Source organism: Falco cherrug, chromosome 18, assembly GCF_023634085.1.
Source record: "Falco cherrug isolate bFalChe1 chromosome 18, bFalChe1.pri, whole genome shotgun sequence".
Classification (NCBI taxonomy): Eukaryota; Metazoa; Chordata; class Aves; order Falconiformes; family Falconidae; genus Falco; species Falco cherrug.
In genome coordinates, this window is record NC_073714.1 from 1,820,025 (window position 1) to 1,844,067 (window position 24,043).

Consider the following 24,043-nt stretch of genomic DNA (forward strand, 5'->3'; position numbering starts at 1 on the left):
CGTCTGTGTGCTGGTGACGCTGGCACAGGGAGTCTCCTGGGGGGCATGGGGCAGGACGTGGCTCCGGCGCTGGCTCCCAGGCAGTCCGCAGGAGCGGTGCCCAGGCAGCGATGCCCATGGGTGAGCGGGAGCCTTGGGACCCCATCTCCGCTGTGCCTGTGCCCCACTGATGGGCTGCCCATGGGGGTGTGCAAGGGGCAGGAGGGGTGTCTGGGGGGCAGGCAGCCGGGGCGGCACTGCAGAGCGTGGGGCCAGCTCTTCGGTGTGCATCCAAGCGGGATTGTGTTGCCTGTGCTGGCCGGAGCGGGCCTGGGCGCGATGCCGGGGTCTGAGCTTTGAAGCTCAGCTGCTGCTGCAGGCACAGCGAGAACAGAGACCTTTGAAGTCTGGTTGGTGCTGAAAACACTTCATTACGCTGCGCTAATGAATGGCTGATTCTGGGAATTGGAAATTCCTCAGCCATGATGGGTGCCTTCAGATGGGCTCTGCTGGGAGGGCATTTCTGGGTAACGCTCCCTCCTGTGGCTCTTAATTGCCCCTGGAAATAAAAACATTTTCTCAACCCAACTTTGCCTTCCCTGACACAGGCATTGGCTTGTTAGGGGAGGGTTGCGTGCAAGGACCAGGCTCTCCATGTGCTGCTCTGTTGTTACAGGGCTACAGCCAGCTCTTTAAAATGAGAAAGGGCTCACAACGCTCCTTCTACATGTGGCTTTTATGTGCTGCTTGGGGAGCTGGAGCTTGAGCCCAGCATGGCTGTTGGCTGGGCGCAAGCTGGAGCAGAGCCCTGCAGGCGGCTGTCCCCCCCAGGCTGGCTCAGGTAGCCCCAGAAAGCGGGGAGCAGCAAGCGAGCCCTCGGTGTGGCAAGGAGCACGGCTTGTCTTTGATGGGATCTGAGCGGTTTGAGCACTGGATGCTGAATGTCGCTTCTCTTGGGAGGCAGGATCCTGGCTTAAATCCACCGGGCTTCACAGGCAGCTGTAGGAGCACCCGGGACGTGCGATGTTTTGCATCCCTTTGTAAGGTGTGTGTTCAGCACACGCTGCCGGTGCCTGGCCCGGCGGTGGCCCGACCCGGGCAGGGTGGCTGCGTGGGCACAGACGGAGCTGGGCACACGCAGAGCTTGGCAGCAGCTTGGGGTGCTCCCAAAGGCGGCAGTTGAGCTCCATGCAGCCCATTTTGGGGCGTTTCGGGACAAGAATTGGATGCTGCTGCTATCTGCCGGTGGGTAGTGGCACTGGCCACGCGTGGCCGTGTGCCGGCGCAGGACCAGCCCCCCCACTCCTGCTGGGACACGGGTGGAGGTGGATGTGCAGCTCCGCACCGGTGCTCGGGCACCCTGGTGAGAGTTATTTCTCTCCTTGTAGCTGGTGCGGTGCTGCGCTTTGGGTTTGGTGTGAGCGCAACGCTGAGAGCACACTGATGGGTTTGGTCCTTGCTGGGCGATGTCAATACTAAGTCAAGGGCTTTCTAGTTTCTTGGACCCCGTCAGTGAGAGGGCTGGAGGGACATGGGGAATCGGGAGGGGACACGGCTGGGACAGCTGACCTGAACTAGCCAAAGGGATATTCCATACCACAGACCCTCACGCTCAGCGTATGAACCAGGGGGAGTTGGCTGGGGCCGGCCAGTCACTGCTGGGGGCCAGGCTAGGCCAGGGGTGAGCAGATATCATTTGGGGCTTTTTTGTTCCTTTTTGAATTTTGTTCCCTTTGGGATTCTCTCTCCTCATTACAATTAGTATATTTTAATTATTTTATTGTTCTTAACCCACGAGTTTTACCTTTTTCCTGAACCTCCTCCCCATCCCTTGGCACAGGAAAGCGAGTGAGCAGCTGTGCAGTGCTTAGCTGCTGGCTGGGGTTAAACCATGACAGGTACCAGCGATGGCTTCCAGCTTAGGGGAAGCCCTGGCTGAGGTTTATTTGTGAGCTTCCTGCGTAGACTAATTACTTCACATCATACTGAAAAACATGTCCCTTGGTAATAGTAATGTGAACTACTGACTGCTGGCAACAAACGGGGGTTTGGGGCAGTGTGGCAGAGCTAGAAAAATCATTGATAGTAATGGAATTGTTGTACCTATCCACTGGTGTGGAACAGGGATTGATTCCCGCAGATTGCATTAATGTTAGCGACACTGCCTGTCCTACAGCGGCAGCTCGAGAGCTGCCGGTCTCAAATGCCAATTGCAGACACCTGGAGGAGGCCTCCCACTGTGGCCCCATGGCAGTGGCCCTTTGGTTAGCAGTACCGGCTTCTCTACTCATCTTGAAGCTGCATGTGTAGCCCCGTGAGAGCACACACAACTTTGGCTTCTGAATCGATGCAGCAGATTGGTGACTCGAAGATAACACAGATCCTGAACGCGTGGCTTGGCTGCAGCTGCCTCAATCCCTGCAGCAACACTTACTCAAGCTTATTTCACTGCTGCTTCTTTTCTTTTGCACTTCAAGAAATCTTACCCAGTTACATGGAGCTTGTTTACTTTATCAAAAGGTAACAACTTCCCTCCTGTCTGTGACATCTTGCTTTGATAAGGTTTAGTGAACTAGGCTGGCTCTGCAAACCCTATTTGTGTGCTTCACAACAGGGGAACCTTTCCCTTGCGTAGCTCTTCCCACTCACCCTGAAATCAGGAATTTACGCTATTTACTTGCTTTAGCCATACTACAGAAACTACTTGCATTCTTTTACTTCTTCACTCTAGTCTTGGTGCTCAACACCAGTGAAACCTCGCACTGAACAACATTCGTACTCAGCTCTTCAGGGGACAAACTGCTTTTCTAGATGAAGCAGGCTCGGCCGATGTTAGGTCACAGTTCTGTTCAAGTAACAGCAACAATCAGCGTTGGAGACGAGGCTTCTGTTAAACAGACAAGCAGCCAAAGGCTATTCTGTCTCAGCCAGCGAAGTAACAGCACCAGCGACATCTCAGCTGTGCTACACAGAGGCAGGAGTAACACTTGAGCAATGGGGTTATTTTATTGAAGCATTTGTTCTCGTTTACTAGCCACCAGTTAAACACAAATATTCAGCATGGGATACTGCCTGTACTAACAAGGCAGGGGTGCAGGTACAGAGCTAAGAACACAGTACAACAGCAGCTGTCTTCTGCAAGCTCTTTCTACATTGCTAGTAAGAGCCTGAAGTCACATGTTTAAAGTGCTCAAACACCTGACCTTGAGATGACTGGCTTTTTTTGAGTCTGATTGTTCTAAAGGCTGTCTGACCTCTAGAAAAGACATTTCATTCTACTTAGCACCAAGTCTAACTTTAATTTTACAGTGAGTATAAATATACATATTTAAAATCCATGATGTGAGTAATTTTTGAACATTTACGTAGGACGAAGTAAGAAAATTACAAATGCTAAAAACAGCTTTTCAGTATCCTCCTCTGGATACCAAAAAAACCCAGTCAACACTGGAGTGTTGTAAAGAATTATTTTGTAAAGTATAGTAAGTCTGAGAGCACTTGCTGATGTGAAGTTCTGAGCCTGATAAAATTTCAACCAAGTCTTACACCAGACTTGGGAAATGTGTGTGGGTCCCCAGGTTGCTAACTCACACAACCCAGTGGGACCCTAAAAATGCAAGTCTCTGCCTTCTGCAACAGTGTCTGGCACCTGTTGCAGCTCTTATTGATGAATGCAAATGCTCACACAGTGGAAGTTGTCCCCTTCACCGCTCTGCAAGTCCAGCAAGCTGTTAAGTCTTTCTGAACAGTAAAGTTCAGCCACACCCCTGAGGAGAGTGCTGGTCCTCCGTTTATAAGTGTGACTGAAATACGATGGCTACATGGGTCACTCTGTGCACTAGTTATTGGTTAAATCACACTAACTAGGATCAAGAGCCTGAGCTTGTAAAGCTGCAGCAGCAAGACAACCTGCGAGCCCTGGATATGTGGGTATGTTCCTGCACAGGATTTCAAAATGTGGAACAGGCTTTACTGGACTTCCAGCCTAGCTCATTCTGTGCCCAGGTCTTTATGACAATGAAAAAGCTGCCTTTCCTAAGGTTTAAGAGCACAAACACCTGTTCAGTAACAGCACAGACAGTAGCATCGTTATTAAAATATTTACAACATAAGTTAAAATGGCTGGGGTAGGGGATGAGTACAGAAGATATCCAGGTAGCCTCAGCACGGCCTAGTTGCTAATAAGCTTGGAATAGGGAGAGGCCCCTGAGGGCTGCTGACACCTGCTCGTGGCCTCCTGGAAAATCACTCTTCTCTTTTAAGGAGGTGCAGAGACGAAAGCTCTTCCCTCCCAGCGTTAAAACAGTCCTCGCTGGTTTCAGGCTAGACTCCATTGGCACCGGCCTTGCTGCTCTGAGATGCTTCCATTTTGGTCTAGGTGTAAGAGAAAGTGGCAGCTTTTAGGCAGCACCAATACAAACGCTTCCTGAAATTCAACACCTTTTTTGAAGAAGGCTATCTTCCCATTTACTACGGGAAGCTGCCCTGGAGAGTAACAGCTGACTAAGAACACAGTTCTTCAGGGTAAAGGAACATTCTCCTGTTGGTAAAATGTCAGTCTGGACTCCCAAACTTGCCTTAAGTGGGCATCCTAGATGTAGACATAAGCAGCTAAACCAAAATCAAGTATTCACAGAAAGAAAAGAGAAAAAAAACATTTCTACAGTGACTTGTCTTTACAGATACAAAATGGCACTTAACACTTCTGACAGAAGACTGGTCTAACCTAGTGGTCCAAAGCAAGATTATTACGAAGACCACAAGGAATGGACACACATTTCCCACAAAGCTCCGCTACCTTCCCCAGTTTGACTGCAGCCTCTCAGTCACATGTTGTATTTCTGCATTTAACAGCCCCCCATGCAGTTCTCATCCACAATTTCTTCAGTCACTCCTTGAACTCAATATTCACATCTTGTAGCATAAATTTCCAGTTTGTCTGTAAGTTCTGTAAAGAACAATCTCCTTTGGAAGGTCTAAGAATTTTGACAAGCTTACCTCTCGTGAGGGAGGCTTAACTAACACTTCCGAGACTGGCAATTTCTCTGTTGGCTGAGACACAAGTTCTTCATTCTTTAAGGAAAAAGCAGCTTTAAGTTACAGAACCCTTTCAGAAAACAAAGCTCTAGCTAGACGCTGTACAGTCCCTTCTCCTTTCTAGGTAAGGCTGTTCCCTGCAATGCACGTTTGCAAAAGCTGTATGTCAGCATTTCTGTCATTTCCCCTACGCAAATTTAACAGAGCCATTTGGAAATACTTCTAGTAGTTGACACAATATTCTCCTTCAATTTCTGTTGCTGCTTTTAGCAGCTTGGACTAATCTAAGGAAATAGCTTCAGCCTTATGCTGAGAACCATATGCTCTGGCTTTCTTACTCTAGCGATCTTGACTCTTTTTGTCCCAGACAACTCAGCCCAAGTCCACTAGGAGAGCTGAAAACAAGTCAACTTTAACTGGCTTCTCTGAGCTAAACATCCCTGCATTGAAGTCTCTGTATTTACGTGGCTAAAGCAGCTTAGAAGCTTGTGAGTGCTCTTCTAGCTGAAAGCTAGGAACATGGTATTGAATAACCAGCTGTTACTACCCAACAACAGGACAAGGTGTGCCACAGCAGATCTCAGCACCCTTCCATTGTCTCTTAAGTCAGAGTATGCAGCTGTGAGGCCATCAGGCAAAAACATGTACATCATGAAAAATATACAGTGCTTATGTGCTCTGTGCACATAACATCAACGTGCACATTGTATCATAATGTGTCAAATGCTGGGTTTTGTCCAGCTGTGGAAAGGTTTGTTCAGACGCTCCTCCCAAAGATTACAGCACTACAGACTCATTTTCCTACTTGTAGACCACTATTTCCTAACCTTTCTTCCCTGTACAATGGGAGCAGGATCCATTAGGGTCTCTTGACCTTCAAGGACGGATGTCACAATTTCAGCGGTTTCACCTATCTACGGAAGAACACACAGTTCAGCACAGTTATAACATCAGTCCACTTCGAGAACCAAAGAACAAGATTCACGTCACAATGCTTCACCTTTATAATGCATAATGGTTAAACTATTAACCCAAAAGTTCTATTCAAACAACTCACCTTACTTTGTGGAACTGGAACAGATTGTGGCTTTATATCTATTAAGTACAAGGCACGGGAAAGCAGGAGCAGAGAAGGTGGAACATTCTCTTTCAAATGCAGATCCAGCCACTGTTAGAAGAAAACAGAAGGAAAAGTTATTTCATATCAGCTCTATGTCAGTACTTATTTATATAGCACTCTTTGTCCTTAAAGATCTTAAAGCTGCCTTGAGTTTGCCTAACACAGCTTTAAGTTACCATAATGAGAAGAAAGAGTTTTGAAGAGGTAAGAATACCTGATGGAACACACACTAGAGGAAGTTTCCAGCTACTAGTGAGTTATCACCACCACTACTGACAAACAGCCAGCAGTGAAAGCCAAATGCTTTGAATTACCTACAGCTTATCTGAAATACAGCATCTACAGCAGTGTCTGTAATCTCTCTGAATGCTTGTAAGACTAGTGTTAGCTCTGCTGCAAGTCTTGGCTACTTCAGAAGCTTAAAACATATTCTGCTCCCCTCCCAACTTCGTCTTGCTCCTACTGATCCTGATGCTACTTGGTTTTCTCTTTAGTCTAAGACATAATCTGGATACTACATGCCTTAATGCTCAGCTATGCAGGTGAGAATCCACCTGCATGAATTCTTAGCAAAACTATGCCTGCTCAATCTGAACCGAACAGTGCATGCCACTCTGTCCTAGGAGAAATCTTGTCAAACAAGAGCAGACCAGAGCATACTCGCCTGTGTGAGCTGTTCCTTTAGCTGCTCCTCTGAGAGACCCAACGATCGCATTCCTCTGGCTCTGCATGCACTCTGCAGTTCAGACACACTTAGGCCATTGACTCCTTCCTTGGCAATCATCTGAAACAAAAAGGAATGTTCCTACCTAGGCACAGAGTAAACCAAAACCCTGATGTAACCGATGAGCTTCAGACCAAAGAAATATCTCTAGGTAAGCATGCATAAAGTCATACCAATACAAAGGTGAGATGGAAATGATGCTGTAGATCAGGGGTCCTCAAACTTCTTGAACAGGGGGCTGGCGCACAGATGAAGTAGCAGACAGTCATCTGCGGCTGCTTGGTTTCCCCCCCAAACCCCGGGGGGGGGGGGCAGGGGCTGGATTGAGGACCCTGGGGGGACGTATCCAGCCCGTGGGCTGTAGTTTGAGGACCCCTGCTGTAGATAATTCATTCTGTCCTTGAAAGATGACAGTCTTCAGCTACAGAGGATGAAAAACTTTGGTCCTGATCATTTTGTTCTGTGTCCAACCCCTGCCTCAATTACTGACAATTTCTCTTTTACATGTGATGCTACAGATTTGAAGAATTCACTCAAAGAGGCAGACAACCCTGAGAATTGTCAAGATAGCAAGCTTTAAAGCTGAGGCTGTGGTTAGTTGCACATGCCTTTCAGAACTAGTTACCTCTTACTAGCAAGAACTTTTCCAGTCTTTCCTCTGTGTCATAATAGATTCTTAACACCATTTCAAGTTGCAGTTCCTACACAAACATAAAATGTAGGCTGGAAGGGACTTCTCGAGGTCCCCAGTCCAACCTGCTGTTCAAAAGAGGGTTAACTTAGAAGTTTCTCTATATTGCTCAGTCTTTTCCATTTATGCTTTGCGCCTCTCTAGGGATGGGATTTCACAACCTCTAGACAACATGTTCCACTGTTTACCCCTCATTGATTTTAATTTTCTTACCAGGTTGGAATTTCCCTTGCTGCAACTTAAGACCACTACCTGTTGTCCTTTCACTATGCATCTGTAAGGCTGGTTTTGTTTTCTAAGTAACCCCATTAGGCAGTTGAAAACAGCAAGCAGATTCTCCCTCTGCCTTCTCCAGGCTAGATAAATCCAGTCACATTATATACTCATACTGAATTCAGTTGGTTAAAGTCTGGCATTTCCATATGCCATTTATTCCAGAATTGGAACTTCTCTTTTTTTTTACAAGTTAGTATGACTCCAGAGTAAAAATACGAGGGTGTTCTAAAGAGTGACAATCTCTGCAGTGCCACACTCATTTGGGCTCACCAAACGCAGCAAGGGTGCAGGTAGAATCTCATTCTGCTTTTTCCTGGAATCTCTCATGTGGAGAATCTGACTGCCATCAGTATTAAACTTCACATCTAAGGACTGAGTGTGGGCAGTGCCTTGCATAAAGCAGGCAGTGATTCAGAGGGCAGAACCTGAGATTGCAAAAAGCATGCATTCCACCAAAGCAGTGTCATCTGTGCTATTTTAAACTTACTTCATCATCTGCCTTGATAGTTCTGAGTCTCAGCAGAAGTTGAAAGCGGAGCAGGTTGTTGGTGCCAATGGGCTGCAGCTCAAGCAATTTGCAAAGAGCCACTAACTGCGGTCGTTCCAAGTGCTCCAGGGTCAGCTCATCCTCAAAGAGCTTGGAGAAGCGTACGATCTCCTGGGTACTGGGCTGATGGCCGGTGTGACGAATCTAAACAAAGCAGAGGCATCAAGGCCAAAAGCCAAACCCGAACAGCACAATAGTTTCTGAATCCTCTTCCCCCTCTAAAAAGAAGAAGCCCTCCCTGTTTCTCACACCGGTATTCCCATCTCTTGCTGGAAACAGAATGATGTAGTTAAAAAGCCGAAGCAAAGCAGTGCTCTTGAGTGGCCACTTGAAGGATTTCACAGTGTAAAACTTTCACTGTTGTTCCAGGCTGGAAATGCTCGTCTGTATAAACAGCTCTGACAGATGGGGTCAAAAGCCAGTGTCAGCAGCCTATTAGCTGCAAGAGGGTATCCAGTTAACAGTAACACCTGACAGGACAGCTCTGCGCTGGCAGATACTCTGCAATCGTACAAATCCCATATTATCTGCTCAAAATAACAGCACTAAGGCTGGTGTAAGTCCTATTGCTGTCATCCCCAGCACAGCCCATTTTACCTGGTGCACGTAAGTGGAGAATTGTTTTCCTTGTCCTGTGTCTGCTTTGTTCCTTTTGGCCATCTCTGCAATGGTCTCCTGCAGGAACTTTGCTAACTCTAGCTTTGCATTTAATTTCTTTTTCTGCTTTTCTTCCTTCATTTAGGAAATAAAACATAATTAGAAATTCCACTTGAAAACCAGAAGGGAGGGGATTCTCAGAAAGTGAAGAAATAAGATGTCAGCACTGAAAGCGCGCAATGAAAGTTTGGTTACTGTAGAAAATGAAATTGCTGTGCACTTTCCTACTGATCACTCTTTACAGTACAATCTTCAAATTCTGCTGTACTGTATAGGAATAAGCTAGGATTGCCTGACCTAGACATGCATATGAGGCTGGCACTCATTTACAGCAGCAGGCAGGAAACGACAGCTCTTTATGCAGATGTACAGATGTGCTAGCGAGCTGGAATATACAGTCTACATCTTCAGGAAGGGCACAAACCTTTTTTGACTCTGTCTCAAAGGTCGACGGCAGCATTTCAGGAAAGAGCTTCAAGAATACAGGTAACAGAAACTCCATGAAGGGGACAACAACAAACACCAGGAAGGGAACTAGGCGGAAGAGGTCTGCGCAGGTTCTCATCAACTGTACAGAAAAGAGCACAGCAGAAATTATTATTTAACCAGACAGACAAAAAAAAAGTATTCCAAAGAAGTGTGGAAACTGGGTGGCTAAGCTTCTTTCATTACAGTAAGCCTTTTAATATATTGTTTTAGCAAGGTGTTTGTATGTCTGGCACTTACCCTTCGTCTCTCCCTCCTAGTGAGGACCTGACCATGTAACAGCCTCCACACCATCCTGGCAGCCACTTTAGTGTCAATCCAGAGCAAGTGGAATCCATTGTAATAATGTTTCAGTTCATCCACAACTTTTTGGCGTAAAGACTTTTTCCCCCCGGCAGCCTCTACGACTTGTTTTGCTGGAGTTTTAGCAGGCTTAGTGCCCTGCTTTACAGTGCTTCGGTGGGGCGGAGGTTCGTCTTGGAGCTCCTGATGCAAGCAGGTGGACATGTGAAACGTTCGCACAATGTTAGCCGGTGAGGGAGGCAGGCCAAAGCCCAACCGCGCACAGTGCGGTGATGGCAGGTTTTCAGAGGCTCTTATGCAAGTCTGGTTTAAATGAGAATCCACTAATTGGACAAAAGCAACAGCTGGAGTGTATGGAGAATTGGAGAACGCAAGAAGATGGGAGCCTCTGAAACTGGAGAGGTATTTAAGCAAGTAATAGTACACTGTGGCTTAGGTACCTCGGCATTACACACAAACTAATATTCTTAGTGCCAAATGAATCTCGTTAAATCAATCTTGTAGACGCTTCAGAATCTGAGATTCTGATCCTTCAGTAGTGGATAAAATACCAAGCATTTGTCCCCCACTAACAACTTTTCTCTTGAGGGAGAATAACTCAAGACTTCAGACTGTCTCTGGGAAGCCCTTCAACCCGATTGCACTAGCTAAAATTTCCCAGTTGCAAACAGAGAAAAACCAAAGCCCCTTCCCCTCTCTAGAACGGAGTTCTCTGTTTTCCTGCCCCCTCCCTCCCCCAGCAGCCTCAGCTGGAAAAGGCAGGCTGTGCACCGGGGAGAGACAAGGGGTCAGAGAGCCCGATCTCTTTTCCTAGAAGAGCCAAGACCTCGCGGGCTGCTGTGTGTTATGACAGCTGTTGAAATCCTTTAGTTTTAGATAAATCAAACTTTGTACTTCTCACGTTTAGCCCGGTAATCTTTTGTAGAAGCACTCTGGTTTGATAATGCGCTGATTTTTTTTGTTTGATAAGGCTGATAATGCACTGAGCGTGTACGCCAGGACACGGCGGAACAGACCAGCCGCCATAAATAAATCGCTCCAGACAAGCGTTACGGCGCCAGGGAGCCCCCCGCTGCCTTCGGGGCGGTCTCCCCCAGGCTGCTGCGCCTTCGCCCCGCCGCGCCCGCCCCGCGCCTTACCTGGGCCTGGCGGCAGCGAGGAGCGCGCTGCAGCTGCAGGCCGCCATGGCGCCCAACGGCGGGGCGCTCAGCGCCAGCAGCACGGCGCGGCGGCCGGGGAGCCTGGGGGAGCGGGCGGGGAGCGCTGCGGCCCGCGCAGCGGGCACATCCCCGGTGTGCCCGTGCAGCGGCTGCTAGCGGGACCTGCGGGCTGCCGAGCGGGCCACGCCGGGGCTAGCACCGCGGGGCTCCCCGCAGCTCCCCCGGCGCCGCGGTCCCTCCCCGGCCGTCGGCTGCGCCACCCCAGGGCCGGTGCCCACCGCCCTGCCCCGCCCCGCCCCGCTCCCCGCCAGGGGCCCGGCCGCAGCCCCAGTCCTCCCGGGCCGTCCCATCGCGCCCTGCCCGCGGCGCTCTAGCCCGGCGAGCGGCGCTCTATGGTCCCCTCTCCATCACGCCATCGCGTTGCGTCACGGCCCCTTCGGCGGGAGCCAATCAGAAGACAGGACTGCGGCCGTGCCGGAGGTCACCCAATGGGAGCGGGGAGGGGCGGGGCTTGACCCGAGGTGCCCTCCGGAAGAGCCGCTCATTGGGTGCGAGAGCCGAGGCGCCGACGTGATAGAGGGCGGGCCTTGAAGGGTGATGTCATGGGCCGGTGCGTGACGCCATCGCGAGGCACTGGGGTGGTGCGTGACGTAGGGAAGGGTGGCAAGAGGGCGCGCTCGGCTCCGGTCTGGGGAGACGGGAGCCCCTGACAGGGACTAGGCCGGCCTCTGGGCCTGATGCCTCTAGTGGGGCCCGCAGTGAGGCCTACAGTAGGGCCTGGGGGTTGCAGGGGCCTGGGGTCTCATCCTTTCTGCCGCTCATTACATTGGTTTTCGTTAGTTCTGCCGCAGGCAGCCACAGCGCACTCCCAGGGGTGGCTGCTCTCCTGCCCGATCAGTGAGGCTGGAGGAGCTCGGCTGGTGGTGGATCCTCACCTGTGCCTTTTCATTGTTATTTATGTAGCACCTGGAGAGCAGGAGAGAAACCGGGAGCCATGCACGGAGGCGGGCTCATGGCTGGAAGGGACTCTCTGGTTCTGCTCCGCGTGCCTGCTGCATTCCTCGAAGCCTTGGCTGGAGTCCTGGCGAAAGGTAAGAGAGCTTGTTAAGCAGTTCACTCGCACAGTAAAGTGTTGCTTCATTGGTGGCCGTGTCAGGTGTTTCCTGGTGCATTTATAGGGTTTTCAAAAGGGGAAAATGCCATCCATAGCTTGGCAGTCTGCAACAGGCAGCCCACACTATCCAGCAAAACGCTGATAGTATTCCTTAATTTTTTTGTATGGAACAAGCCCTTGTATTTATGTGAAAGGTTCCTGTTTAAGTGATTACAATTTTTATCTATATATAGAGTAGAACATATTCTGAGCAGCTGTGTGTATGACAGGGCACGTAAGAGTAGAGTCTCCTTTTGTGTGTTATCGCCTGAGAACAGCTTTGCATGGAATTGGGTGTCAGACTTTCAAGCCCTGACGTGTTTGAGACAAATACTTTGGGTCTGTGGATCTGATGAAACATGTAGGCAGCTGGGGAAACATTCTCAGTAGGTAACAGGAGACTTGGCCTCTTGAAATGTTTTCTGTGTTTGAGGAACAAGTGGGGAAAAAACATTTTATTGCCCACAATGGAAAACATTTGTAGCCCTTTGGCAACTTCACTAATGGGTGCCAAAACAAATGAACAATATTTTAAAAAGTAGGAAATAAAATTGGGAAAGATGGGTAAGAAAGGGGGACAGAAAGATCCCGAGGTCTGCCACCAGAGCTGTCAGTGTGTTGCTGTGTTTTTGTTCGGTTGGAAAACATGTTTCCCATAAAGGACTGGTCTCCAGTTTCTTTAAATCATGAAAAAAAAAAAACAAACTCCACCATTAATCCAAACACTTTTTTACTGTCAGAGCCATTTCTGCATTGTTAATGCAGTCCATGTAATGGTACAATTTAATTCCTGTGTGCTTTGTTATGCCGGAGTTGGTTGTGGTAAACCACGTTCCTTAGGATCGCAGAGGAGAGTTTTCGTTTGTTTGTTTCTTTTCTCCCCTTGGGAGAGGCTCTTGCTTGAGGAAGTGACAGAATAGGAAAGGAAATTAAAACTAGATGAGCAGGCAAGCACAAGCTCCTGGGCTCTGAACCCAGCTCAGGAAGGTGTCCTTTGTTCCTCATGCTGAAGTGGGAGATCTGTGTTACTGTGGTAGGACTCCAGCTTTCAAGATCTTGGAAATGCTGATTTCATCTCCTCAGAGGTGTATTTCAATGTGAATTCATGAGGTGGCTTCTAAGACAATGCAGACCAGGGTGTGCTGGATGTGCTTATTTACCTTCTGGTTTTCATGGTGTTCAAAACTGTGATTAAAACACATTTAGATCATGTCTTCAGGAGTTTTTCCTGCTTGAGCGAGGGCTAGACACTTGTGTTTCAAAGGAGACTGATACATGGATGCTCTATTGCTGTGTTAAGCTGGGGGGAAAGTCTTTAGGAAAGTCATTTAAGTGGTGAGGGCAGTCAGAGCCCCTCCTTGATGCTGCTGTGTTAGAGAGCTGCAGCTTCTGCGCTGCTGTTCAGAGCCCCCTTAGCAACACCACCCCTTCTTTTTGGGAATGGCACCAGGCACAGATCATTTGTCCAGGAACAGGTGTTGGTTCTGAACTGTTCTGAAGCATACAGGCAGCACGATTTGGGGCACAGCTTCTGGAAGTGATTAGCATGCTGTGTTTTAAGGGGAACATTCTTCAGGGAGAATTCACCATCTCTTTGATTGTTCGAGAATATTGTTTTCTCTTGCATACGTCGTTGGGGTTATTGTAAAGCACTCAATTGTGTGGCGTATAAGGAATGCTGGGGTCTGTTACAGATAGAGCTGTGGTTGCTCGTTGGCTTGAACCATGTGGGATGATCTCCTGGAGCTGGAAATGTGGAGCCTGGCAGTGAGGTCCCAAGTGCCTGCGGAGCAACCGAAGGGCTTTTCCCGAGGGCTGGGGTCAAGCACCCACAGGTTCCCCAGTGCAGGCTGAGGGGCGATCCTGGCAAGGATCACGCATTACCACGATTGTACATAGCTGGTTATGTGTTGTAGTCCTTGCACAGAGTAAGCAAAGCGGTGCGTTATGTTTCCCTTATTTTGTGTTCTGTGCTGGACACTGCACAAATCATCCAGCCTTCCTCAGGGACTAAGAACGGTGAAGTTGCTGTCGCGGCGCTTCCTTCATCCTGCTCATAGCTTTAGCGCAGTGTGCCATTTTCCAGCCAGCAGATCATTTCCAGTAACAAATACCAGGAGCAGGAAAAGGTAATGTGAAAGAAAATTGAACAAGAGAAAAAAGGGGGAAAACTGTAATTCCTGTCAAAATGTTTGTTAGTTGTCAGAAGGAATCGGAAAAAAAATATATTGTCATCCCTTGACTACTTCAGCTGCAGGAGCATCAGGACCTCCCATATATTAATATTGACCTTAATATTAATGCATAATATTAGGCTTTTAGAATTTACAGAAGGGAGAAGAGAGAGAGAAAGCCTTTTCTAGGTCACCTCCATTTTTTCTGCCATATTGTATTTAAGGAGGACGATTAAGATTGCTTCTTAAATTCACTTTATTATAGCAATTCCTGCCCCCCCCCCCCCCCCCCCCCCCCCAAGACACACACTGCCTCGCTGTGGGCTCTGAGCCCCTGCTTTCTGGGCAATGGGAAAAGCTGTGAATTTAGAAATCATTGCTCAGTGACTCAGAAGGCTCGTATCTCTTAAGCTTCCTCTTTCGTGTTGTGTCATGTCTCTCTACCTAAATCTTCTTGGTTTATCTGACTTCTTTTTTCCTTTCCTAATAATAGATGTCATCTTATCTTCCCATCTTATTTACTTTCCATTCCCTTGTGCTTTTCTTGCTTTCCATTTCCATTTTCCTTTTTTTTTTTTCCTTGCGTGTTAATGTTTTTGCTGCAGAAAAGATTTACTGTGCGCACTTCAGTTGTGTTTTCTGCAAAAGAAAGACTTGAGGGTTGTGGAGGAGGGGAATTAATTGCAAACATCACAATGCATAATTTTCCAGCCAAAATAGGATTAGAAACTACTGAGGATGACAGCATTTTCTTTCTCAATCCAACCCAGATGCCAAACCTCAGGAGCTAGACCTAGACCCTGCAAGACAGATTGCAGAATGTTTTTTGTTCCCAGGCCTCATGCCGCCTGGGCCTAATTAAACGCATGGTACGCCTCGCCTGGGCTGTGCCCGTTTCCTAACGGTGGTGCAAACACACGGCCCGGTTTGGCAGCTTGGTGGGGTCAGTAATGCCTCGGCATGCGCTGGCCTTTGCAGGACCGCGTGCCTGTACCCAACATTCGGTGCCCGCAGCCGTCATTGCACTCGCAGCGGGGCCAGCCGGGGCACCGACGTCCCCCCACCACGCTGGCCCATGCGGGCCCACGCGCTGGGTGTTTGGCTAGCGGGCCACACGCTTTGCCGCTGTCGGGAACGCGGCGAGGAGCCCGTCCCAGCGGCCCGGTGCCTCGGCGACACCCGCCAGGGGTTCTCTTGCACCCGGGGCAGGCCGTGCGCTTCGGGGGACTGTGGCTGTAGAGGCCTGGCTGCTGGGAACGGGCCGGCCCGCGGGACTACAGCTCCCGTCGTGCCTTGCGGCGGGCGCCGTCCGGGCGGCCAATGGGGGTGCGGGGGGCGGTGGCGGCGCCTGCGCGTGCGCCTGCGCAGTGCGCGGCGGCGGGCGGGGGGGGGGGGGCGGAGGCGGAGGGCGCGCAAGCGGGGCCGGGATCCGGGCAGAGCGGCACGGAGCGCCGCCTTCCCCCGCCGCCAGCGGTCGCCCGCGCCCGCCCGCGCCCCGCCGAGCGCCTCCCCTTGGCCGCACCGGCCGGGAGCGGGCGGTGGGGGGGCGGGCGGCCTCCCGGGGCGGAGCCCGGCGCCAGCGGCGGGGGCGCGGAAATCGAGGCCGGGGCTCCGTCGCGGCCTGCTGCTGCGGAAGGAGGCGGGGAAGCCCGCCGCCGCCGCCCCCGCCGCCGGCCTTTGTCTCCGCTGGGCTGGGTGGACGCGGCGGGGGCAGTTAGAATGGAACAGACTGAAGGTGAGGGCAGCGGGCGGCCGCGCTGGCGGGGGCGGCGGCGGCGCCGGCCCGCCCGGGCTTAAAGGGGCCGCGGCCGCCATGTTTGCTGCCGGCGCTGCGGCGGCGGCGCGGTCCCCGGGGCCGCCCCCGCGGAGGGAGGGAGGGGGCGGGGGGCCCCGGGCCGTCCCGAGTCGACCCCACCCGCGGGCAGAGCCGGGGCCGGGCACAGGGCGGCGCGGCGGTGGCCGCCGTCCCCGTGAGGCGCGGGGCCGGGCCGCAGCGGGCCGGGCCGGGCCCGCTCCGTGAGGCGCGGCGGGACCCGCTCGCTTGTCGCACCCGACTGGGTTTCGGGCCCCGCCGGTCTGCGGCAGGGAACCGGGGCCAGCGCCCGGGGTCGCTCTGGGCGAGCCCAGGACCTGGCGGGGAGAAACTTGGGGTTGGAGCCCGCAGGGCGCTCCTGCGAAGGCATGCACAGCCGCCTTTGTGCCCGAGCCTCGCACTTGTCAACTTCAGATACGAGCACGAATGAAAACCTTTTCAGGAGCTGCATGCAAGTGTAGGGTTGTCGTTTCTTGGAGTATTGTTTTTTTCCGGTGCCATTGCATTGCACTTTACTTTGTTGTGTGTCTCACTCTTCTTTGACTGTCAATACGCTCGGCAGTTTTGATACGGGTTTAAGATTTTCAATTTGTTTGTTTTTTTTAAATTACCTTAGTGATAACATAGTCTAGATAGACCAACCAACTCAAAAGACAATGTAAAGTAGCCTGTAATTGTAGCTGAAGAAAAAGTGAAGCCTGTTTTGATGCCTGGTTAGATCTTCTAGTACTGTATCGTAGATATGCACAGGTAATGTTTTGGCAGCTAGATTTTATTTTTTTTTTTTAAATGAACTGCTTGAAAAGATTTGCTCCAAAAAGTGTGTGCTGTATGAAGTTACAGAGTAAGAGTAGAGAATGATGATCACAGACTGTATGTTTTGTTCTAATACAACTGTGGTTTGTATTTTTCAGTTTGGCAAATTTGCCTGAGTTTGAAGTGATTCACATGAGATATGTTGCAGCTGTCACACTAGTTTTGATATGTGAAGGCATGTTGTGACTCGGACAATATTAGGTATCGCCAAAGGTCTGACTGCTGGTTTTACGTGAATATCAGTCTGTGACTTTCACTGAAGACCAAAAGATTTTCCTCCATGTTTCCTATTTGAATCCCAAGGCTCTAAAAACAAACAAGTGCACTAAGCTCATTTTCAAGACTAATTCCTTTTTTTTTTTTTTTTTTTCTTTTCAATGCATAGCATTTCCCTTGCTGTTCAGTTGTTTCTTTCCACGTCACTATGGGAAACTTGTTAAAAGCAGCCTTATCAAAACCATATTACAGATGTGACTATTTCTTATGGCATTAAAAAAACAAACAAACCACCTTTAGAAAGATATACAGGGAAGTAGTCAGCCTTACTAGATGTTTTAATGTTTGTCAAGAGGCCTCTTACTCACCATCAGTGTCTGTCAGAAGAGGCGACTCAGTCCAGCTGAAGTCACTGGAAATCCACAGGCTACAGTGTTTCTGCTAGTGAATCTGTGTGCTGTTGTAAAACTTGGTATTGTCACAATGTGTGTAAATAAAACTTGCCATGCATGACTTCTTAAGGACATCCAGAGCATGTCCTACATCCTACAAAGCAGATTACAAATACTGAATGCAGGGATCAGTAAGAATAACTTTTTTATTTCTGCCTACAGTTCATGTAAGTTGAACACTGCAGGATACTGTTACAGTTGATAAAGTTGGTCCTCCAGGTGACTTGAGGTGACTGTTCAGCTCTAGCAAGGAGTTGGGTGGCAGGTGTGTACAAGTTTCACTGAACTTCAGCAAAAGCAAGTTGTACATTTCACATGATTCCAGCTGGGCAGTCTTAAAGTTTTGAGAGAGGTGGAGACATGACAGAAGTCGATTGCATCACTTAAAAAACCTGACCAACCTAGCCTGTTCAGCCAAACAGCTGTCTGTCTGTCAAACACTTATAGCAGTGAACATCAATTGAAAATAGCTGCTGTGTGGATTAGACATTTGAGATGACCCATACCAGCCCAGGTTAGACACAGGCATACACTGGAATGAAACAGCACAGAAAATGACAGCAAGCATATGTGTGGTGACTCAGGTAATGAAGGCGTGGTACGACGTGAATGGATCTTTGGATCTCTGATTTAGGTCTGTGTGGACAGGACCCGAGTTTTTGTTCATGCATGAAGATGGCCTAGAACTTCTGCTTTCAAGACAGTTGACAGAAAGTCCAGCTCAGGGTGACAAGGCAGTGACACCATTCACTGAACACATCAGACTGACTCAAATTGCTGCTTTTTCGACTCAGTCAGTGAGCCAGTAGGACTGTTTCTGTTCTCACTGCAATGCTTACCATCTATGTAAAATGCCTTACCCCTAACAAGTGCTAACCTACCTGCTTCAGTGGGGCTACCCACGTGGTAGTTACAGAAAAGGGTAAAATTAATTCCAAAAGGTTTTGTGGAAACTCAATTTAAAATATGCATGCACTACATTTTATTTATTTTTTTTTATAGTAGGTGTTGTGTCAGCTCACTGCTGTGGTGATTGCCAGGCTTAGATTAACTGTGCTGGTCCGAGCAGGGTTCGTCAGCTGGTAGCAGTGGCCAGAAGGTGCACAGGACCCTGTGGGTCTCGGTTATGCAGGGAAAGTGCTGTTGTTTTGCACTGGCTTCTGGCTGCCATGGACTAGGTATGGCCAGCTCCTCTGAGTTCTGCCTCCAGCAGGCTTTGGAGACGGTCCTTCCGCCTCATGCTTGGGAGTTTTTACCTTTAGTCCTGTTCGGTGATAAACAATGGTGTGTGCTTCTGACATTTAGGAAGTGGTTCTTACACATTGCATAGTTACTGCATCTTTTCTCGCTTTCTTGATCTCTTCCTGATTGAGCAATAACACAGTGGATAGATTCGTGTTTGTGTATTTCAGCAGGGAAGTCCTACTGTGTTGCTGTATTTTGCACAAACCTACAAAACTCCCTCTTTGGGAGGAAGAAAAACTTTTCATCAAATGGGATCGGCATTGTTCAGAATAGTTTGATAATCTGAGAGGTCAGTTGTTATTTAGCCTACTGTAGTATGAAAGCAGTATTTGAGAACTTTGTAAATGTCTTGTTTTCTGAGAGTAAAGTTGCAAAATACTCATGCTAAAAATTACTTCAGTTTAAGTGCAGTTGTTGGTGGAAAATGTGAACCCAGGGGATTCTTAACCTCTTTGAAACTGTCCCATGACTGGACACTCGCTGTTGAAGGTGTAACAGACTATTTTTTTATTATTTTTGAGTCAAGCTGAGAGGCTCAGGATGGGAAGTGAAACAAATAGTGTTAATTTAAGAAAGAACACTGTAAGACTTCTACTGCGTTAACCTGCCTTATCTTTTACTGCTTATACTTTTTTTTTCATTTATGTTTTCCTCTGGTACTTTGAATTGTGACTCTCCCATGGACAACATGAAAATATTTGCTCAAACATTGTCTGTGTGTAGAGTGTCTGTAAACAGTCCTTTTTCTCTGCTCTGTCAGAAGATCCTACAGCCGTGGGAAAGGACAAGTACAGAGTGCCAGCTACCCAGTTTTACAGAACAAATGTTCTTTCTCTCTTTAAGAAACTCGGTTGCAGTTTTGAAGTTATTGTTGGTTTCACTTTGTTTCCCAGCTGCTATAAAGTATTTCCTATAAACCTTGAAATAATTACTTTCTTTATCTGCTGGTTGAGTTCCAATGTTGTATCAGTGCAGTATCTGTTATGGGTCATATTTGGAAGTGAAATTCTGCAGCTTGCAAGAAGCCTATGCTGTAATTTAATAGAGTAATTGCTGTTGCAGTGAATTTATTCTGAAATACTTTTCTGCAAGATCGACATGTATCACTGAAAATCACATTCACGTGATTTTAGGTAGTGTTCCTCTGCTGAGGAAGGGTAAGTATGACTCTTGAGCCTCTTGTTGATGTTTAACAATGATGGGGTATTTTTGTATTGGAGCTTGGGAGTGACTTCTATGAAGTAATCCTTCCTTAGGTTTAAATGTTGAGATTCCTGTATGTTCAGGATTCATTGTTTTGTTCTGTTGTTTTGGTAGCTCCAGGGGCTGTCCTTTTGCTGTTAACGCAGCCCAGATGCTGCTTTGCTGGGTAGTAACTGAGAAATTAACAAACTAATGCGGAATTTTGGAAAGGAAGAGGGGTGGGAAAATCTGGGTGTGTTAACTGTGATGACAGCAAAAGGCTCGGAAGGAAGAAGCTCGCGATGATGTAAGGTCTGTGGGAGGAGAACAACCTCTTGTGTTTTAAGACTGTTGAGAGTGACAATTCAGTGAGGAAATCATCTTTGCTTCTGCAGCCTGTATAGGAAAATAATGAGGTGGGTGTACTAATTGTCCCAGCTGTGAAGCATAGGCTATCATCAAGGACTACTTTACACAGGTGAGCTCCAGAAAGGAGTTAATTAAAAGAAATAAAAATCAAAACCTCTTTCATTGGTAACTCCTAAATCAAATATGAGTATTTTGAAGTTCATTAACCCGCAGCTTTTGTCACGTACCAAAATGAAGCGCACCAATGACCCACCCTCTTCAATTAGTATCTGTGGAAGTGAGTGCACTGACAGCCTTATGAGCTGTTGCAGCTGGGGACTGGGTGCTGTGAAGAGTGATACAGCGTGGGCAGACTTTGACCTGGAGGGCTGTATGTGGAGGAGATAAGAGGGACCACACACTGTCATGCAGCTTTTGATTTCTGTTAATACTGTGGCTGGATCTCATTAATACTGCTTTGGTGGGATAGTTGTACCAAGGTATCAGCACAGAACTTCTCATCACTAGCAGAATGGCGTTTTTGCTAGTCTACCTTATTTCAGCCTTCCTGAGTAACATAAGCTCTCCTGGCAAGATCATTCTTTTTGTACAGGTAAGGACTTTTGCTGGATACATTGATCAAGTGTTGCATCTTACTGCAGACCCAGATGGACATGACTGTGACAAGAAGCCTGTAGTGTTGTCATGGCTTAGTGCTCTAGCCTTGTGAAAGGGAGTTCTTGCTATTAGGAGCATGGCAGAGGCTCATAAACAGGCTTTGTTAAATTACTTAGCAGTCTGTAGATCATCAACTTCTGAATGATGTTTGTAGATGGAATTAAAATGGGTGAATACGACTAGCATAGCACAGTACGTTGTAATCTGCTAGATACATGCTTGTAACATCCCAGAGAATAAATAAAACTTGGTGTCCCAGTGAAACACTGCGCAAAATAGTTTGGTTTATATCCCAGCTTTTTAAAGTGGAAAAGGAAGCTCTCTTAAGGAAAGACTGGAAGTTGTCAGTGTAATTGAAAAAGGGCTGCTCTTATTTCAAAGAGATGAGGTAGGGTAATGCTTTTTGGGGCAAAAAACCTTTTGCTAAGGCTGTTATACAATTTCAGTGCTGCTCAAACTGAAATGTTTGCCTGCGGATCGTGTGAACAGCTTTCTGGTGTTTTGTATGCAGCCTCACCTGATGATGTGGCTCAGTTTTAGAGAAGTCTTTAAGAAAGATGTGAATTCAACACACCAGCGCGTGACAACAGATCAGAATTCCACTAACGTTGTCCACGGCAACATGTCTTTAAGCTGCTGCCAGACAATGAACTGGATGACCAAATCCGTAACCCACAGGTCACAGTAGTAGGAGAGAGGGTGGGGATTTTTTCTCGCTGATGTGACAGTTAAGGCACAAGTTCTCAGCCTATACTTGGTGAGTTGTATGATGAGAAGATGGTTAAACAGATGTACAGTTTCAAGACAGCCTTCTGAATGCAAATACCCATTGCTGATTTGAAAATGAGGGTTTGTGGAGGCTTGAAATTGGATGGTGTTGGCTGGATGAGAATTAGTTGTTGTGGTAGCAGCAGCAAGGGTTTTTTCCTCTTGCACCGTGAGATACTTGCTTGTTAGAGGAGCTGTACTATCTAGTGAAATGAGTAGTCTGCCTTGATATTTGATATTGCTAGTGAGGCCAAAGAACCTGCACCTGGGTGAAAAATGTCTTTTAAATGAATTATCATACTTTCTTTTTCCTCTTGAGAGAAATGAAAAGCATTGAAATTAATTTACCATATCAGATTAGCATCCTACAGCAGCACTCAAAACTTAGGTTTCTGCTCTTAGTCAGAGTTGTAAGCAGGAAAACATAAAGCATAATTATTCAAATACCCTGAGACATAAGCAGAGTTATTCTTAACAAAGCATAGAAAGCTGTGTAGTTATTTGTTTTATAGAGTTTTGCTTTCTGCATGTTAATTTTTCCTTTTTTGTAGTTCTGGTGTGGCCACACCAAAGTTTGGGTCTTGGCATGCAATTTTTAACAGATCCTGTATTTAACATTCTGGTGCTTAGTTCTGCTAAACTAAATGGATGGTCTTGCTGTTGGAGTATTTGTGTAAAAGAAAGATTTAATTACTATTAAAAGAAAATGGCAGAAATAAAAAACTGGGAATTCAAGAGTAATTATAAAATTTCTTAAACTATTTCTGCTTTGACTTTGTCCATCCAGCAATGGATATGCCAGGGTAACTGAAATGCTGTTGCAGCTTCTCAAGATAAGGTTGGGGTTTTTTTAAGTATTCAGAAGAAAAAAAAAAAAAAGATTGAACCTCATTTTAATAACAAATAAAAGCAGCCTAGCAGCCTAGGGTGCAGTTTCTTATTAGTGTGAGAAATCTATTGTTTGCTCTTCAGTTTGGCCAATGTAAAGTAACGATTAATTGGTAAATAGTACAAGCAGTCCCACTTCCTCTTCCTAGAATGGGTGGTGGTGCTGTGTTTTTGACCTTGATACGCAATCCTGCTTGCTCTATGTACTGTCCCTCAGATACGCTGTCCCCTCCGCAGTAACATGTTTGTGTTGGTTTTGTGGCTGATGTGCAGAGAGCTGCTGGATGGAAGGGGTGGTTTTACAGCCACAAGATTTAAAAGTTACTGCAATTAGTGAATTCTGCTGCATAGCATTGTGCTATTGTTTCCCTAAGTCGTTTAATTACAGTGATAAATATGCCCCTAGTTGATTGCACAGGGCTTTAAAGATGAATGCAAACATCAATATAACCTGAATATGAAGTCCACAATACATACAGCAAAATTCTGGTCAAGTTCTTACTTGTTACTGTTATAACTTCAGTTTCTTTTTGCAGTCACAGAGGAAGTGTTCTTAATGTTTTGAAAACTATTAGATAAGGTATTGAGGTGCATTGCATTGGGAGGGTGAGAATTTAATGTGGGCAGGGTTATATGTAGATTCTTATTATGAGAAGTATCTGTGGGATGTGTTAATGTCATTTCAAACCCTGACCAAAAGGGCACAGTAACCCTCCTTCATGCCTACACAGAGACAGAATAAATAATACAGAGCTGTGTTTACTTTGGAAGGGCTGAATTGACCTTGCTTGGAAGCAAAGCTTGTATTTCTTACCTGAAGTTTAGGTCACTGTGTATTTCTTTTTGTTGAACATTGAGATTATTTAGCTGAATGCAAAAGCCTTCTCTGAGCCAGTAGTTGAATTTTGGAAATCTGATTTAGTCTGATTTCGGTGGTTTTAGCATGCAGTGAAAAATTGAAAGTGTGTATGACAGCCTTCTCAGCTGTAATCTAATTCTGTGAATAACCTTAGGGTTTGGGGATCTTTTGATACTGAAACTGTTTTTCTCTCCCTCAGAACCATGTAGTATTTAAGCACTAAGTGTTTAATCTTAAAATGAGGTGGGAGGTTGGGGAGTGAGGAGGATAACCCTCCTCACCTAGCTGCCGAGAGCTGATGGGTGCAAACTCTACTCTGCTTTTCTGGTGAGGGAGGAGGTTGGGAAACCCCATCTGAGGCTGTCATACAGAATAAACTGGTTTTCCCAGCAGCTGAGGTGGAATGACCTATTCGCTGTAATTGTGCCATTGTTCAGAAAAGCCTGTGGCTTAGGTCTGCTGCTGGCCTAA

General features: G+C 47.4%; 2 protein-coding genes across 12 annotated transcripts in view; one reads left to right on the forward strand and one right to left on the reverse strand.

The window, feature by feature from the left end:
- Positions 1 to 2,966: 2,966 nt before the first annotated feature.
- Positions 2,967 to 11,340, reverse strand: LETM2 (leucine zipper and EF-hand containing transmembrane protein 2). 5 transcript variants are annotated; one of them, XM_055696219.1, is made up of 10 exons: positions 10,960 to 11,340; positions 9,758 to 10,214; positions 9,456 to 9,599; positions 8,972 to 9,106; positions 8,315 to 8,518; positions 6,801 to 6,920; positions 6,074 to 6,184; positions 5,844 to 5,930; positions 4,978 to 5,052; positions 2,967 to 4,590 (listed from the first exon to the last, which is right to left on the reverse strand). In XM_055696219.1, exons 1-10 carry the CDS (start codon positions 11,004 to 11,006, stop codon positions 4,558 to 4,560), a joined length of 1,413 nt encoding a protein of 470 aa, XP_055552194.1. In that variant the 5' UTR covers positions 11,007 to 11,340; the 3' UTR covers positions 2,967 to 4,557. The 5 variants fall into 5 exon arrangements, with proteins under 5 accessions (XP_055552194.1, XP_055552193.1, XP_055552192.1 ...); XM_055696218.1 differs by having other exon boundaries at positions 2,967 to 4,353; positions 10,960 to 11,339; XM_055696217.1 differs by having other exon boundaries at positions 2,967 to 5,052.
- A 591-nt stretch (positions 11,341 to 11,931) lies between these two features.
- Positions 11,932 to 24,043, forward strand: part of NSD3 (nuclear receptor binding SET domain protein 3) — a 52,104-nt gene continuing 39,992 nt past the window's right edge. For 2 of the 7 annotated variants that reach the window (XM_055695947.1, XM_055695951.1), the window contains exon 1: positions 15,710 to 16,042. The gene's annotated coding sequence lies outside the window, so the exon portion shown is untranslated. Of the gene's footprint in view, positions 12,072 to 15,709; positions 16,043 to 17,980; positions 18,189 to 19,034; positions 19,139 to 20,719; positions 20,993 to 24,043 lie in introns of those variants that run through there. The other 5 variants (XM_027803772.2, XR_008729794.1, XM_055695950.1 and 2 more) reach the window with 5 other exon arrangements.